The sequence below is a fragment of the Monodon monoceros genome, unplaced genomic scaffold, assembly GCF_005190385.1.
Source record: "Monodon monoceros isolate NGI ecotype Baffin Bay Population unplaced genomic scaffold, NGI_Narwhal_1 Super_Scaffold_11, whole genome shotgun sequence".
In the NCBI taxonomy this organism is placed as follows: Eukaryota; Metazoa; Chordata; class Mammalia; order Artiodactyla; family Monodontidae; genus Monodon; species Monodon monoceros.
This window is the reverse complement of record NW_021703767.1, coordinates 55134076-55152600: the sequence shown is the minus strand read 5'-3', so window position 1 is coordinate 55152600 and position 18525 is coordinate 55134076. Positions and strand designations below refer to the sequence as shown.

Below are 18525 nucleotides of genomic sequence, written 5' to 3'. Positions count from 1 at the left end.
AGGGGGAAGGGGAAGCTGGGACAAAGTGAGAGAGTGGCATGGACATATATACACTACCAAATGTAAAATAGATAACTAGTGGGAAGCAGCCGCATAGCATAGGGAGATCAGCTCAGTGCTTTTTGACCACCTAGAGGGGTGGGATAGGGAGGGTGAGAGGGAGGGAGATGCAAGAGGGAAGAGATATGGGGATATATGTATATGTATAACTGATACACTTTGTTATGAAGGAGAAACTAACACACCATTGTAAAGCAATTATACTCCAATAAAGATGTTAAAAAATTAAAAAAAAAAAAAAAGATTCCATGCTTCCACTGCAGGGGGCATAGGTTCGACCCCCAGTCAGGGAACTAAGGTCTTGTATGCCATGTGGCACAGCCTAAATAAATAAAGGCATTTATCAGTATGAACTTCCCTCTTAGAACTGCTTTTGCTGAGTCTCATAAGTTTTCATATGTTGTATTTTCATTTTCATTTGTCTCAAGGTATTTTTTATTTCTCTTTTGATTTCTTCTTTGACCCGTTGGTTGTTCAGTAGCATGCTGTTTAATCTCCATATATTTGTAAATTATTATTTTTTTCTTGTAATTCGTTTCTAGTTTTATACATTGTGGTCAGAAAAGATACTCAGCATGATTTCAATCCTCTTAAATTTATTAAGAGTTTTTTTGTGGCCTAACATATCATGTATCCTGGAGAATGTTTTATGTGTACTTGAGAATAATGTTTATTCTGTTGCTTTTGAATGAGATGTTCTTCATATGTCTAAGTCCATCTGATCTAACATGTCATTTAAGGCCAATGTTTCTTTAATGATTTTCTGTCTGCATGATCTATCTTTCAATGAAAGTGGGGTATTGAAGTCCCGTATGTTAATTGCTGTTTATTTCTTCCTTTAGGCCTGTTAATATTTGTTTTATAGATTTGGATACTCCTATGTTGGTGCATAAATATTTACAAATGTTGTATCATATTGTTAGATTTACCCCTTTATCATTATATAGTGACCCCTTTTGTCTCTTATTAGCCTTTGTCTTAAAGTCTACTTTGTCTGATATAAGTATAACTACCCCACCTTTATTTTGGTTTCATTTGCATGGAGTATCTTTTTCCATCCCTTCACTTTCAGTCTGTGTGAGCCCTTATATCTGAAATGAGTCTTTTGTAGGCAGCAGATACATAGGTCTTGTTTTTTAATCCACTTGGCCACTCAGTGTGGAGTAGAGAATTTAGTCCATTTACATTTAAAGTAATTACTGATAGGTATGTACTTATTGCCCATTTGTTAATCGTTTTCTGACTGTTTTGTAAGTCTTTTATTCTTTTTGTCTTCTCTTGTTCTCTTCATTTGTGCTTTGATAATTTTCTGTAGTGGTGCGCTAGATTCCTTTATGTTTATCTTTTGTGTATCTACTATAGGGCTTTGCTTTGTGGTTACCATGAGGCTTACATAAAACAACCTGTATTTATAACAGTCTTTCTCAAATTGATAACAACTTAAGTTTTGTTGCATTCTAAAGGTCTACGTTTTACTCTCTCCCCACCTATGTTTTTTATTTTTGATGTCACAATTTACATCTTTTTATCTTGTATATTCATTAGCAAGTTTTTGTAGTATAGTTATTTTTACCAGTTTTGTCTCTTAATCCTACATAGTAGATTTATAAGTGTTTATCTACCACCATTACAATATTAGATTATTCTGAATTTAACCTATATTTATCAGTGAGATTTATACTTTACTATTACACATGAGTGCCCTTCTGTTTCAGCTTGAAGTCCCTTAAACATTTCTTGTACGGCCAGTATAGTGGTGCTGAACTTCAGCTTTTGCTTATCTGGAAAACTGTTTATCTGTCCTTCAATTCTGAAGGACAACTTTGCCATTAGAGAATTCTTAATTGGCAGGTTTTTTTCTTTCAGCACTTTGAATATATTGTGCCACTTTCCTCTGGCCTGGAAAGTTTCTGCTGAAAAATCTGATAGTCTTATGGAAGTTTCCTCTGTATGTAACAAGTTGTTTTTCTCTTGCTACTTTTAAGATTCTCTCTTTGTCTTTAACTTTTTACTATTTAATATAGTCTTGGTGTGGGTCTCTGTGGGTTCATCTCATTGGGAACTCTAGGCTTCCTGAATCTGGATGTCTGTTTCCCTCCTAGGTTAAGGAAGTTTTCAGCCATTATTTTTTTCAAATCACTTTTATGCTGCTTTCTTTCTCTCTTTCCCTTCTGAGACCCTTATAATACAAATGCTGGTCCACTTGATGTTATAAGTCCCTTAAGCTGTCTTTACTCATTTTCTTTTTTTTTTCTACTTTAATGGGATGAAGTCCACTGCCCTGTCTTGAAGTTCACTGATCCTTTCTACTGCTTCATCTAGTCTACTGTTGAATGCCTCTATTATATTTTTTAATTCAGTTATTCTATTCTTCATCTCTGTGATTTATGTTTGGGGTACTTTCTTATATTTTCTCATTTTAGAAATGTTCACTTTGTTCATCCATTGTTCTCCTGAGCTTGGTGAGCATGTTCATGACCATTATTTTGAACTCTTTATCAGGTAAATCACTTTATCCTTTTCTGGGGTTTTATCTTGTTCCTTCATTTAGAACATATTCCTTTGTTTCTTAATTTTTTTTACTCTCTGTGTTGGTTTATATGTGTCAGATAAAACAACTACCTCTCCCAGTCTTGAATGAGTAGTCTCATGTAAGAGAAGGTCTTTATCGTTCAACCCTACCCTAGCTCTTTGTTGTCTCTGAAACCTTTGTGATTGTCCAAGTGGCCTTCTTTGTTCTTAGTGGCTCCCAGTAGTTGAGGGTGTCCAAGAGCTGTCAGTGTCCCAAAGGGGAAGATCTCGGTCAGTACCTAGATGCAGGCTGATTGGAAGCCATACCCTCAGGTGGGAGCTTTTAAAATATGCAAATATACCTCTTCCAGGAAAGACTGGGGGATGGGAATTTCTGTTTCCTCTGTTCTGACCCTTGGGGTGACAGCCAGTTAAGAACTGTTTCTTTGTTTGCTACCATCCTGTTGAACCTGTGAACACAAGCCCTGCTGGTCACTGGAGACAGGATATCAAGGGATGTATCCTCTGAGCATTAGTTACAAAAGTCAGTGCACCAGACCTGTGCATAAGCTCCTTTCTCAGAGATACTGGTGACCTGGGTGGGGCATGGGAAGATGGTACCCACTGGCTTTCCCAGGCATTTCAGTCTGCTGCTACTGCCCTGGAAGGAGCAGGTGGTTGCCAATTGGAAACTCTTTCTGTTTGTTGCAGTACTGTAGGACCCATGAATGTAAGTCCTGCTGGCCACCAGAGCCAAGCTTTCAAGGGGTGTCCCCTGGGAGCAGCTGTAAAAATGGGCCACCAAACATGTGCACAAGTTCCTTTGCAAGAGATACCAGCAACCTGGAGTGAGGCAGAGGGACAGTGTGAAGAGAGTGCCCACCAGCCTCCCTGGTCTCTGGAGAGTAATGCAGTCAGCCCCTTGATGTATGTTAAATTAGAAACCTTCCCCTTGGGCTGAAGCTACTAAGAGAAGCAAATAGGCCTCTTTCAAGAAAACACTGGGCATTTCTGTCTGCTGCCTCTGTGGTGTGTCCTGGGGGATAATGGTTAAACCTAGCAAGGAGGGAACAAGCAGGATAGCTATGGACGCATACGAGATGAGACTAGTTGGAGTGAAGGGAGATTGTGGAGGGCTGTGGGAGGTAAGTGGAGAAACCATGAAAACCACCAAGAAAGTTGATACTTGATAGAATAGGTAAGATGGAGCCAGAAAAAATTTTTGAGCAGTGGGGGTATGTCTTGGGTAAATTATTCATCTCAGTCATCAGCCAGTTGAGGCACTTTCTTCTTCAGTGAAATTCAACAGCTCCAAAGTGGAGATACTCTAGTTAAAAGGGTGTGGTAAAGGGGGTGACGTGCAGAGCCTTCCTACATGTCTGTCTCTCCACTGCTTTCTCCTCAGAATACCCAGGGCTTCACAGAGCATGGTTGAGAAACACCACCTCACTAGATTTTCTCTCTCCAGCCCAAGCCTAGATTGCAGTGGAAGCAATGAGAACACACCAAACAGTCCCCACAGCTTATGGGATTTCCCTCACTATCTCTGCTGATGCCCCCACCAGAATTCCAGAAAACTTAAATTTTCCTATAGTTCCATTATCCAAAGCCAAGGATCAACTAGAAAGTTCAAGGGAGGAATTGATTTGATTGGGGTTGGAAGCGGGCACTGAGAAACCACAGGCAGATGTGGCTTGGCTGGGTTGGGAGGGCTGAAGACCAAATTGAAACTAGTGGCTTTAACTTCCATTTTAGCAAAGGCTGGGAGTTCTGTGGTGGATCAGGAGAAATGATTGTCATTACTCTGAACTGTGTTTATTAATTTCTTACAACTTGGGATGAGTAGAGTTAAACCAATTTTTCAAATCGTAACTCTAAATTTGGTGTTTAATAAAATTTCCTTACTCTCATTACCTCATGTGGGGCTACACCCAATGCATACTGCTGAATCCTTCAAATCACCTTCACATACATACCTATACATTGCAGGCAGAGGAAGTTATGAAAAATATGAGCAGGATGCAGACTCTGATGGATAATCTTCAGCTAAACATACAAAGTTATAAGCAGGAAATCGAGGCAGTGATAAGTACCTGAGGCAGTTGCAACCTCATGGATTTCCTAGCCATTTACATTTTTTTTTTTTTTTTTTTTGGGTACGCGGGCCTCTCACTGTTGTGGCCTCTCCTATTGCGGAGCACAGGCTCCAGAAGCACAGACCCAGCAGCCATGGCCCACGGGCCCAGCCGCTCCGCGGCATGCGGGACCTTCCTACCGGAGCACGAACCCGTGTCCCCTGCATGGGCAGGCAGACTCTCAACCACTGTGCCACCAGGGAAGCCCACCCATTTACTTTTTTTTTTTTTAATGTAAGGGCTAAACTTTAATTTTTATTTATTTTTATTTATTTTTGATGTATTTCTTTTTTAAAACAGCTTTATTGGGGTATGATTGCTTTACAATGGTGTGTTAGTTTCTGCTTTTTAACAAAGTGAATCAGTTATACATATGTTCCCATATCTCTTCCCTCTTGCATCTCCCTCCCTCCCACCCTCCCTATCCCACCCCTCCAGGCAGTCACAAAGCACCGAGCTGATCTCCCTGTGCTATGCGGCTGCTTCCCACTAGCTATCTACCTTACGTTTGGTAGTGTATATATGTCCATGCCACTCTCTCGCTTTGTCACAGCTTACCCTTCCCCCTCTCCATATCCTCAAGTCCATTCTCTAGTAGGTCTGTGTCTTTTTTCCTGTCTTACCCCTAGGTTCTTCATGACATTTTTTCCCCCTTAAATTCCATATATATGTGTTAGCATACGGTATTTGTCTTTTTCTTTCTGACTTACTTCACTCTGTATTACAGACTCTAGGTCTATCCACCTCATTACAAATAGCTCGATTTCATTTCTTTTTATGGCTGAGTAATATTCCATTGTATATATGTGCCACATCTTCTTTATCCATTCATCTGATGATGGGCACTTAGGTTGTTTCCATCTCCGGGCTATTGTAAATAGAGCTGCAATGAACATTTTGGTATATGGCTCTTTTTGAATTATGGTTTTCTCAGGGTATATGCCCAGTAATGGGTTTGCTGGGTCATATGGTAGTTCTATTTGTAGTTTTTAAGGAACCTCCATACTGTTCTCCATAGTGGCTGTACCAATTCACATTCCCACCAGCAGTGCAAGAGTGTTCCCTTTTCTCAACACTCTCTCCAGCATTTATTTTTTCTAGATTTTTTGATGATGGCCATTCTGACCAGTGTGAGATGATATCTCATTGTAGTTTTGATTTGCATTTCTCTAATGATTAATAATATTGAGCATTCTTTCATGTGTTTATTGCCAGTCTGTACATCTTCTTTGGAGAAATGTCTATTTAGGTCTTCTGCCCATTTTTGGATTGGGTTGTTTGTTTTTTTGTTATTGAGCTGCATGAGCTGCTTGTAAATTTTGGAAATTAATCCTTTGTCAGTTGCTTCATTTGCAAATATTTTCTCCCATTCTGAGGGTTGTCTTTTGGTCTTGTTTATGGTTTTCTTTGCTGTGCAAAAGCTTTTAAGTTTCATTAGGTCCCATTTGTTTATTTTTGTTTTTATTTCCATTTCTCTAGAAGGTCGGTCAAGAAGGATCTTGCTGTGATTTATGTCATAGAGTGTTCTGCCTATGTTTTCCTCTAAGAGTTTGATGGTGTCTGGCCTTACATTTAGGTCTTTAATCCATTTTGAGCTTATTTTTGTGTATGGTGTTAGGGAGTGATCTAATCTCATACTTTTACATGTACCTGTCCAGTTTTCCCAGCACCACTTATTGAAGAGGCTGTCCTTTCTCCACTGTACATTCCTGCCTCCTTTATCAAAGATAAGGTGATGATATGTGTGTGGGTTTATCTCTGGGCTTTCTATCCTGTTCCATTGACTATGTTTCTGTTTTTGTGCCAGTACCATACTGTCTTGATTACTGTAGCTTTGTAGTATAGTCTGAAGTCAGGGAGCCTGATTCCTCCAGCTCTGTTTTTCGTTCTCAAGATTGCTTTGGCTATTCTGGGTCTTTTGTGTTTACATACAAATTGTGAACTTTTTTGGTCTAATTCTGTGAAAAATGCCAGTGGTAGTTTGATAGGGATTGCGTTGAATCTGTAGATTGCTTTGGGTAGTAGAGTCATTTTCACAATGTTGATTCTTCCAATCCAAGAACATGGTATATCGCTCCATCTATTTGTATCATCTTTAATTTCTTTCTTCAGTGTCTTATAATTTTCTGCATACAGGTCTTTTGTCTCCTTAGGTAGGTTTATTCCTAGATATCTTATTCTTTTTGTTGCAGTGGTAAATGGGAGTGTTTTCTTGATTTCACTTTCAGATTTTTCATTATTAGTGTATAGGAATGCCAGAGATGTCTGTGCATGAATTTTGTATCCTGCAACTTTACCGATTCATTAATTAGCTCTAGTAGTTTTCTGGTAGCATCTTTAGGATTCTCTATGTATAGTACCATGTCATCTACAAACAGTGACACCTTTACTTCTTCTTTTCCAATTTGGATTCCTTTTATTTCCTTTTCTTCTCTGATTGCTGTGGCTAAAACTTCCAAAACTGTGTGGAATACCACTGGTGATAGTGGGCAACATTGTCTTTTTCCTGATCTTAGTGGAAATGCTTTCAGTTTTTCACCATTGAGGATTATGTTGGCTGTGGGTTTGTCATATATGGCCTTTATTATGTTGAGGAAAGTTCCCTCTATGCCTACTTTCTGGAGGGTTTTTATCATAAATTGGTGTTGAATTTTTTCGAAAGCTTTCTCTGCATTTATTGAGATGATCATATGGTTTTTATCCTTCAATTTGTTAATGTGGTTTATCACATTGATTGATTTGCGTATATTAAAGAATCCTTGCATTCCTGGAATAAACCCCACTCGATCATGGTGTATGATCCTTTTAATGTGCTGTTGGATTGTGTTTGTTAGTATTTTGTTGAGGATTTTTGCATGTATGTTCATCAGTGATATTGGCCTGTAGTTTTCTTTCTTTGTGGCATCCTTGTCTGGCTTTGGTATCAAGGTGATGGTGGCCTCATAGAATGAATTTGGGAGTGTTCCTCCCTCTGCTATATTTTGGAAGAGTTTGAGAAGGATAGGTCTTAGCTCTTGTCTAAATGTTTGATAGAATTCGCCTGTGAAGCCATCTGGTCCTGGGCTTTTGTTTGTTGGAAGAGTTTTAATCAGTTTCAATTTCAGTGCTTGTGATTGGTCTGTTCATATTTTCTATTTCTTCTTGATTTAGTCATGGCATGTTGTGCATTTCTAAGAATTTATCCATTTCTTCCAGGTTGTCCATTTTATTGGCATAGAGTTGCTTGTAGTAATTTCTCATAACCTTTTGTATTTCTGCAGTGTCAGTTGTTACTTCTCCTTTTTCATTTCTAATTCTATTGATTTGAGCCTTCTCCCTTTTTTTCTTGATGAGTCTGGCTAATGGTTTATCAATTTTGTTTATCTTCTCAAAGAACCAGCTTTTAGTTTTATTGATCTTTGCGATCGTTTCCTTCATTTCTTTTTCATTTATTTCTGATCTGATTTTTATGATTTCTTTCCTTCTGCTAACTTTGGGGGTTTTTTGTCCTTCTTTCTCTAATTCCTTTAGGTGCAAGGTTAGGTTGTTTATTCAAGATATTTCCTGTTTCTTAAGGTGGGCTTGTATTGCTATAAACTTCCCTCTTCGAACTGCTTTTGCTGCATCCCACATGTTTTGGGTTGTCTTGTCTCCATTGTCATTTGTTTCTAGGTAATTTTTAATTTCCTCTTTGATTTCTTCAGTGATCACTTCATTATTAAGTAGTGTATTGTTTAGCCTCCATGTGTTTGTATTTTTTACAGATCTTTTCCTGTATTTGATATCTAGTCTCATAGCGTTGTGGTCGGAAAAGATACTTGATACAATTTCAATTTTCTTTAATTTACCAAGGCTTGACTTGTGCCCCAAGATATGATCTGTCCTGGAGAATGTTCCATGAGCACTTGAGAAAAATGTATATTCTGTTGTTTTTAGATGGAGTGTCCTATAAATATCAATTAAGTCCATCTTGTTTAATGCATCATTTCAAGCTTGTGTTTCCTTATTTATTTTCATTTTGGATGATCTGTCCATTGGTGAAAGTGGGGTGTTAAAGTCCCATACTATGAATCTGTTACTGTCGCTTTCCCCTTTTATGGCTGTTAGTATTTGCCTTATGTATTGAGGTGCTCCTATGTTGGGTGCATAAATATTTACAATTGTTATATCTTCTTCTTGGATCGATCCCTTGATCATTATGTAGTGTCCTTCTTTGTCTCTTCTAATAGTCTTTATTTTAAAGTCTATTTTGTCTGATATGAGAATTGCTACACCAGCTTTCTTTTGGTTTCCATTTGCATGAAATATCTTTTTCCATCCCCTTACTTTCAGTCTGTATGTGTCTCTAGGCCTGAAGTGGGTCTCTTGTAGACAGCATATATATGGGTCTTGTTTGTTTACCCATTCTGCCAATCTGTGTCTTTTGGTGGGAGCATTTAGTCCATTTACATTTAAGGTAATTATCGATATGTATGTTTCTATTCCCATTTTCTATATTGTTTTGGGTTCGTTATTATAGGTCTTTTCCTTCTCTTGTGTTTCTTGTCTAGAGAAGTTCCTTTAGCATTTGTTGTAAAGCTGGTTTGGTGGTGCTGAACTCTCTCAGCTTTTGCTTGTCTGTAAAGGTTTTAATTTCTCCATCAAATCTGAATGAGATCTTTGCTGGGTAGAGTAATCTTGGTTGCAGGTTTTTCTCCTTCATCACTTCAAATATGTCCTGCCACTCCCTTCTGGCTTGTAGAGTTTCTGCTGAAAGATCAGCTGTTAACCTTATGGGGATTCCCTTGTGTGTTATTTGTTGTTTTTCCCTTGCTGCTTTTAATATGCTTTCTTTGTATTTAATTTTTGATAGTTTGATTAATATGTGTCTTGGCGTATTTCTCCTTGGATATATCCTGTATGGGACTCTCTGTGCTTCCTGGACTTGATTAACTATTTCCTTTCCCATATTAGGGAAGTTTTCAACTATAATCTCTTCAAATATTTTCTCAGTCCCTTTCTTTGTCTCTTCTTCCTCTGGAACCCCTATAATTCGAATGTTGGTGCGTTTAATGTCGTCCCAGAGGTCTCTGAGACTGTCCTCATTTCTTTTCATTCTTTTTTCTTTATTCTGCTCTGCAGTAGTTATTTCCACTATTTTATCTTCCAGGTCACTTATCCGTTCTTCTGCCTCAGTTTTTCTGCTATTGATCCCATCTAGAGTATTTTTAATTTCATTTATTTTGTTGTTCATCATTGTTTGTTTCATCTTTAGTTCTTCTAGTTCCTTGTTAAATGTTTCTTGTATTTTCTCCATTCTATTTCCAAGATTTTGGATCATCTTTACTACCATTATTCTGAATTCTTTTTCAGGTAGACTATTTCCTCTTCATTTGTTAGGTCTGGTGGGATTTTATCTTGCTCCTTCATCTGTGGTGTGTTTTTCTGTCTTCTCATTTTGCTTATCTTACTGTGTTTGGGGTCTCCTTTTTGCAGGCTGCAGGTTCATAGTTCCCGTTGTTTTTGGTGTCTGTCCCCAGTGGCTAAGGTTGGTTCAGTGGGTTGTGTAGGCTTCCTGGTGGAGGGGACTAGTGCCTGTGTTCTGGTGTATGAGGCTGGATCTTGTCTCTCTGGTGGGCAGGTCCACGTCTGGTGGTGTGTTTTGGGGTGTCCGTGGATGTATTATGATTTTAGGGAGCCTCTCTGCTAATGGGTGGGGTTGTGTTCCTGTCTTGCTAGTTGTTTGGCATAGGATATCCAGCACTGTAGCTTGCTGGTCATTGAGTGAAGCTGGGTGCTTGTGTTGAGATGGAGATCTCTGGGAGATTTTCGCCATTTGATATTATGTGGAGCAGGGAGGTCTCTTGTTGACCAGTGTCTTGAAGTTGGCTCTCCCACCTCAGAGGGACAGTACTGACTCCTGGCTGCAGCACCAAGAGCCTTTCATCCACACGGCTTAGGATAAAAGGGAGAAAAAGTAGAGAGAAAGAATTAGTAAAGTAGGAAGAAAAAAGAAAGAAAGAAAGGGAGGAAGGAAAGAAGAAAGAAAGAAGGAAGGAAGGAAAGAATAAAGAAAGAAAGGAGGGAGGGAGAGAGGAAGGAAGGAAGGAAGGAGGGAAGGAAAAAGGAAAGAAAGAAAAGGTAAAGTAAAATAAAATATAATAAAGTTATTAAATTGAAAAATAATTATTAAGTAAAAAAATGGACGGATAGAACCTTAGGACAAATGGTGGAAGCAAAGCTATACAGACAAAATCTCATATAGGAGCATACACATACACACTCACAAAAAGAGGAAAAGTGGAAAAAATCATAAATCTTGCTCTCAAAGTCCACCTCCTCAATTTGGGATGATTCATTGTCTAAAGGAGGGAAGGAAGGAAGGAAGGAAGGAAGGAAGGAAGGAAGGAAGGAAGGAAGGAAGGAAGGTAAAGTAAAATAAAATAAAGTTATTAAAATTAAGTATTAAGAAAAAAAATTTAAAAAAAACGACGGATAGAACCCTAAGACAAAGGGTAGAAGGAATGCCATACAGACAAAATCTCACACAGAAGTATACACACACACTCACAAAAAGAGGAAAAGGGGAAAAAATCATAAATCTTGCTCTCAAAGTCCACCTCCTCAATTTGGAGTGATTCGTTGTCTATTCATGTATTCCACAGATGCAGGTACATCTAGTTGATTGTGGAGCTTTAATCCGCTGCTTCTGAGGCTGCTGGGAGAGATTTCCCTTTCTCTTCTTTGTTCTCACAGCTCGCAGGGGCTCAGCTTTGCATTTGGCCCCACCTCCGCGTGTAGGTCCCTGGAGGGCGTCTGTTTTTCCGCTCAGACAGGACGGGGTTAAAGTAGCCGTTGTTTCGGGGGCTCTGGCTCACTCAGGACGGGTTGAGGGAGGGGTACGGTGTGCGGGGCGAGCCTGCGGTGGCAGAGGCCGGCGTGACGTTGCACCAGCCTGAGGCACGTCGTGCGTTCTCCCCGGGAAGTTGTCCCTGGATCCCGGGAACCTGTCAGTGGCGGGCTGCACAGGCTCCCCGGAAGGGAGGTGTGGATAGTGACCTGTGCTCGCACACAGGCTACTTGGTGGCGGCAGCAGCAGCCTTAGCGTCTCATGCTCATGCCCGTCTCTGGGGTCCGCGCTTTTAGCTCTGGCTCGCTCCCGCCTCTGGAGCTCCTTTAAGCAGCGCTCTTAATCCCCTCTCCTCGCGCACCAGGAAACAAAGAGGGAAGAAAAAGTCTCTTGCCTCTTCGCCAGCTCCAGACCTTTTCCTGGACTCCCTCCCGGCTAGCCGTGGTGCACTAACCCCTTCAGGCTGTGTTCACGCAGCCAACCCCAGTCCTCTCCCTGCGCTCCGACCGAAGCCGGAGCCTCAGCTCGCAGACCCGCCCGCCCCGGCAGGTGAGCAGACAAGCCTCTCGGGCTGGTGAGTGCCAGTCGGCACCGATCCTCTATGCGGGAATCTCCCCGCTTTGCTCTCCGCACCCCTGTTGCTGTCCTCTCTTCCGGTGCTCCGTAGCTTTCCCCTTCCGCCACCCGCAGTCTCCGCCCGCGAAGGGGCTTCCTAGTGTGTGGAAACCTTTCCTCCTTCACAGCTCCCTCCCACTGGTGCAGGTCCCGTCCCTATTCTTTTGTCTCTGTTTTTTCTTTTGCCCTACCCAGGTACGTGGGGAGTTTCTTGCCTTTTGGGAGGTCTGAGGTCTTCTGCCAGCGTTCAGTAGGTGTTCTGTAGGAGTTGTTCCACGTGTAGATGTATTTCTGATGTATCTGTGGGGAGGAAGGTGATCTCCGCGTTGTACTCTTCCATCATCTTCCCCTCTCCCCCATTTACTTTTGATTAATGGAGGTATGTGGCCCTAAGCTAGATGAGCAGCTTGTCAGAGAGGACCAGCTCAGCTTAAAGTCTGCTCATTCTGTTTTTTTCTCATGCTAGAATTATTACCTATCGTTAAAATTTGTGCAACTTTTCCCTTCAGGGAGACAGAGCTCTCTCCCTTGACCTTGTGGTTATGCCCAATCATGTGCATGGCAAAAAAATGAGCCAAATAACAGCATGGTATCATGTAAAGATGGAAAATTTTTGGTTGCGTAATCACCCTGAGACCTTCCTCACCCTAGGGCTTTCCTCACTCTAAAACCTTGCTTGAGCATAAATGCAGCCCACAGTCGTTTTATCTGATGCGCCTGGACATAACTGTGGCCAAAACTACCATCTCTTGAAATGTACTTGTCAACCCTGGTTAGTAGCCATAGCTCCATGGAATGTAATTTATGAGCACCATATATACTGGCTTATGCCTAATAATAATATATCTTGAAGGGTTTTGAATTGATTATTTAAATGCTTTGGGCTAAAATACTGCTATGTCTAATAATTACCTGTTGACCCTTATAATTGTAAAGACAAGCTCCCTCTACCCAGCATAGGATGTTAAACTGATTACAAAACAAATAACTGTGGTAAATCTATCACATACCAAATCTGTGAAAGCTGGACTACATCCAGTTTGTGGAAAGTGCTGACCATGTTCTAAATTTCCAGGGAACAACAGTTATAAAATGGATCTGGTGCCTGCTAGGAATCTGAATCCATATATATCATACCAATATATGATATTCCATTCAATACTCAGAAGTTTTGATTCCTTTCACACATTTCTCAACTTTCTAATGTCAGAGAAGAACAAAAATATGACTAGTAGGCTCAGGGATTCCTTTTTTTTTTCATTTTTTATTTTTACAGGAAGCAGAAGCTAGTCAATAACTTTCCAAGTATAAGAAGCAGCAACATGAGTAGAATGGAGCTAAGTAAAGGGCAGAGATAGCCGAATCTCAAGTTAATAAGCTCAAGATTAAAGCAAAAGAGTTTGGAGAAAAGGTACGTCAGATATTCAGCTCTGCTCTAACTTTTAAAGCATTTGTGTTTCAGGTTCATGTCATCACATGGAAATTTCTTGTTCCTCTCTTAAAGGCTTTTAAAAAACTACATTAAAAAACAGGTTCTGGGGCTTCCTTGGTGGCACAGTGGTTGAAAGTCTGCCTGCCGATGCAGGGGACGTGGGTTCGTGCCCCGGTCCGGGAAGATCCCACATGCCGCGGAGCGGCTGGGCCCGTGAGCCATGGCCGCTGAGCCTGCGCGTCTGGAGCCTGTGCTCCGCAACAAGAGAGGCCACAGCAGTGAGAGGCCCATGTACCGCAAAAAAAAAAAACAAACTGGTTCTGACAAAATTTTCCTATAATTATTAATTCTACTTGTCCAGGGAGTATGAAGCACTAAGCATTTGAGTGGGATGCACACTGTATTTATGATTCTCAAATGCTTAATTCTAGGTTAATGTGCAGGCTCTGAGCTCCAGGGCCTAGATTCATGTGGGTAGAACCGTCAGAAGTCCAGGGAGCAAAGATGATTAAAGAAGCACAGATGCATCTGCTTGAAATTCTAAGTGAACTCCTTCTATTGTGGGCAAGTATGTGACTTTGTATCATATTGATATGGAGACCCCAGGCGGACACGTTTAAAATTGAGGCCATGGGGCTTCCCCGGTGGCGCAGTGGTTGAGAGTCCGCCTGCCGATTCAGGGGACACGGGTTCGTGCCCCGGTCCGGGAGGATCCCACATGCCGCGGAGTGGCTGGGCCCATGAGCCATGGCCGCTGAGCCTGCGCGTCCGGAGCCTGTGCTCCGCAACGGGAGAGGCCACAACAGTGAGAGGCCTGCGTACAGCAAAAAAAAAAAAAAAAAAAATTGAGGCCATGAATGAGAACAAATGCAAGAGTCCCGCTTTTTAGCTATCTTCCCTAAAACAGAGAAAGGGACTGTCTACATCTCTGGTCCCCCAAACTTTAGTTCTGATCCAACAGTAGGGGCCAGTGCCCTAATTTTCCAGGTAAAGTGATAGAGTGACAGCACTAAACTGTAGGCTTGGCAGCGTCATTATCTTAGTCTGTTCAGGCTGCCATAACAGAATACCAGAGACTGAATGGCTTACAAACTACAAATATTTCTCACGGTTCTGGAGGCTGGGAAGTCCAAGGTCATGGTGCTGGCAGATATGGTATCTGGTGAGGGCCACTTCCCTGTAGACGGCCCTCTTCCCACTGTAACCTCCTAGGGTAGAAAGAGAAGGAAGAAGCTCTCTGGGGTCTTTTGTGCATAAGGGCATTAATCCCAGTCACGAGGACTCAACCCTCATGACCTAATCACTTCCCAAAGGCCCCATCTCCTACTACCATCACCATGGGGGTTAGGATTTCAACCTATGAATTTTGTGGGCGGGGACACAAACTTCATACTGTGGCAGTTAGAGTAGCCTAAGCTTCCTCATTGAGATTGTTCCCAGAAACACAGTTTTAAAGTGTGATCTGGCTTTAAAGGAGGTTGGATACCCTCCACAGAATGCCTACAGAGTACTTAGCACAGGCACCGCCATTTCAGTTTTAAAAACATGGTACATGCTTGGTCTTTCTTATTTATTATAAATGAATTACTAATAACCATTCAAGATAAGTAGATAGGGCAGCCAATAATAAATACTACCTTATGGGAGGGCGAAGGATCTCTTTTGAAGAAGAGACTAGTTGGTTATATTGAATATATTTGGATCCAAATATGAGAAATGTGAGACATTTGCAGACTCCAGAAATTTCCTATCAATGAGCAAGTAGTTGTCTCAGGGATAAGGCCTATATGGAGAGATCCAGTTAAGTGGTTTGAACTCTGGCCTCAGTTTGAGAAGTGTTATGGCCTCAGATTGGGGTCTTCTGTGCAGAAGCTGCCCAGCAACCCCACGTAATGGATTTGTTTAGGGAAATACTTCACACGTGCGGCAATTGCACTCAGCTGCAGGAGGTCGAAGGGCCTCGGAAACAGATGTAATGCATTCGACTTTGTCACGATTATCTCCAACAAAGAATAAAATGAGTGAAGCAGAAATTGCTTCTGAGAGGCCAGAGATGAATAGGAAAATCGTCCTTGGCAGTGCAATGACTAACTGTTTTCCATTCACAGGAGGAGAGCCTGAAATTCCTTCAACTGTCATAAACCAAAGGAAAAGGTTTTCTCATAGAACTGTGCATCAGGTCTGTGGAGCAAATCGGTGATGTGGCTAGTGTCTCCCTCATGGGGTCTTCTATAGAGGGCGCTGCCTTCGCTGGCAACGCAAGGCGAGCAAAAAATTGAGTGACCGAGCACACCCTTGCAGTGAATTACCGGTGTCTGCTTTCTCTCATGCAGATAATTGCCTCAATTCCCTGCCTCCCTTTGAAGCTAATGAAGAGTTGGCTAAGTCCTGCTTACGTCTGGAAAGCACTGGGTTTGGTTCTTGGTATGCGGTGCACTAATGAAATTCACAGGAATCTCACAGAACACGCTGATATTCTGTTTTTCAGGTTCATGAAGAATGACCAGTCCTTGTTTATAAAGGACAGAGGCTGGAGAAGTACAAGGAGGTACTGTTTTATGGCCAGAAACTTAAGTTGCATTTGAAACATACACTTAATTTTTTTACTGAAGTATAGTTGATTTACAACGTTATATTAGTTTCAGGTGTACAACATAGTGAGTCGACATTTGTAAATTATACTCCATTTAAAGTTATTATAAAATGTTGGTTATATTCCTTGTGCCGTACATTGCATCCTTGTGTCTCATTTATTTTATACCTAGTAGTTTGTACCTCTTAATCCCCTTCCCCTCCCTCTACTCCTCCCGCTACTGGTGACCACTAGTTTGTTCTCTGTGTCTATAAGTCTCTGTTTTGATATATCCACTCATTTGTGAAACAGACATTTTAAAAAACATGTTTATGCTGTGTCAAAAGTAGTTTAAACAAGGTGATCAGAAAATGAAATAATAAAAGGGAATATTGTTGCTTCCAAGTGTAGTGGGGATTTTTTTGATTTTTTTTTAACTTTCCTCAGAGGCAAGTAAACATTTCCCATGAAAAATTAAATAGATGCAAGAATCTTTTAAATTCTGATGTTAAAAAAATACTTTGTCCATATTGCTTCTTAATGAGTAATATTCACAGAAGACATGAGCTATGTTATGGCCCACGGGGACTAAGGCATATTGGTAAATGGTTATTACTGAAGTTAGTGAACTCTGCTGGCCTTCTTTCTACATCCGTGAGTCTATATTTCTAGCCACTAATGGTGGGAGACAACAGGTTTTTCTTAGCATTCTATAGTGATTTACATATAGTCATAGTTGGTCATTTTGCACTTGTAGGTAAAACCCTCCTGCTGGACAACCATGTAGGCTACATATAGGCTACATACTTGTGCAATACTGAAACAACACCCACTCAAGATGTTCAGATCAGTGATAGCTGGTATGCTGTCTTTGTATTGTACCAATTTGGCTAAGCTGGAGGTACGTTTCCTGTGTGGTTCTGGATTAAAGTTGGTCACAAGAGAACTATGCACCAGATTTGAGAGGAAGAAGTGAAGGAACAGCTGGGTTCTTTCTGTGCTCATAAGGTCATTGTATGGCCCCAGGCACAGTGATAGCTGGCAAATATTACTCCAGGCTGAAAAGGTGAGCTAGCTGGGATGGGCCACAGCTCTGTGGACCCGCAGCTCTCTCAGCTCCTCTCAGGATCCTCGCCCGGCAGGTATGCAGCTCCATGGCAGTGGGCGCCAGCTTATCATCTTACAGGTCACTCATAGTGTTGACTTTGGAGGCCCTGAGAGACTGCATGGGGTCCAGTTTGTTCTTATAAATTCCAGTCCTTCCTCAGTCCGTGTCCAGCTGTCCTTCCTGACCGCTGGCACAACTGACCGACAGCGACCTCAGGCCCAGCACCAGATGCAGAGGGGAGAGCCTGGTGCAGACTTCTTCACCAGTGCCCACAGTTCTATAATGTTGAATCTCTATAATAAAGCCTTATTCTGTCGTTCTCAGCAGTCTGCCTCTCTGATCCAACCTGCTTCACACAGGTGGCTCTAAGATAATTTCAGGGACTCAGCGGCGTCAAAGGACACAGAGTCCTTCTTGTCCACCATCCTCAGTGTGTTGGCTTTGGTCTTTAAATTTATCACCCTCATCACCGTAAGTAGACTAGAGCAATTCTGAGCACTTTCTCCTCACCAAGTGTCTTATGTGCTTTTCTAAAGTTTTTCTTTAAGCGTCCTTAATACTTTACCGTTTGTGATGAACACTGGTCACAACATTGTAGCAAATACCTGAAGTCAACAGAGCTATGTGCAAAGTAGGAGATTGTGAAAGAAGTTCAGCTGATAAAGAAAATTGGATCAGGTAGTATTTTTTGTTTTTAACATCTTTATTGGGGTATGATTGCTTTACAATCATGTGTTAGTTTCTGCTTTATAACAAAGTGAATCAGCTATGCAAACCCTGGTGTTGAAGGGTACAACCCAATCCCAGAGATGTCAATTCTTGAGTTGATAGGGCCCTTTGCACCCTGGGTAGTCTTAGAGATACTGACATTCTTACTCTTTGGGGGTCCCTAAGACTCACCATACTAAATCTAGTTGATTAAACTGATATTAACCATTCATATAAAACTAGAGTACAATACTTTAGCAAATCCATTGCCTGTTTTCTAGGCTCTGGTTTTTCACCTTTTCACTAAAGTGACTTCTGCTTCTACCACTCACCCATCATTAGTTAATTAGATTTTGAATCATCTCTTTCTTAGTGATTCATTTCTTCTGAGTTCTTGGAGGAAACCTCACTGTAGCCTCCTGGGCTGATTGCAGCAGGAATGTAAATGAATGGGATAGTTCTTTTCCAAGCTGAACTGGAACCCTTGGCATCCAGGCATTTATAATCTTGATGCATGTAGGGGGGTCAATGAATGATTCTTAGGGCGTGAGAAAGAAGGTAATTATTCTCCTTCCA

General features: G+C 41.2%; 1 protein-coding gene across 1 annotated transcript in view; it reads left to right on the top strand.

The window, feature by feature from the left end:
- Positions 1 to 17610, top strand: part of MYH15 (myosin heavy chain 15) — a 186117-nt gene extending 168507 nt beyond the window's left edge. The window contains 3 exon segments of the mRNA XM_029213706.1: positions 4561 to 4660; positions 13410 to 13544; positions 17276 to 17610. Of these exon segments, the coding sequence (XP_029069539.1) occupies positions 4561 to 4660; positions 13410 to 13544; positions 17276 to 17610 (570 nt within the window).
- The last annotated feature ends 915 nt before the right edge of the window (positions 17611 to 18525 follow it).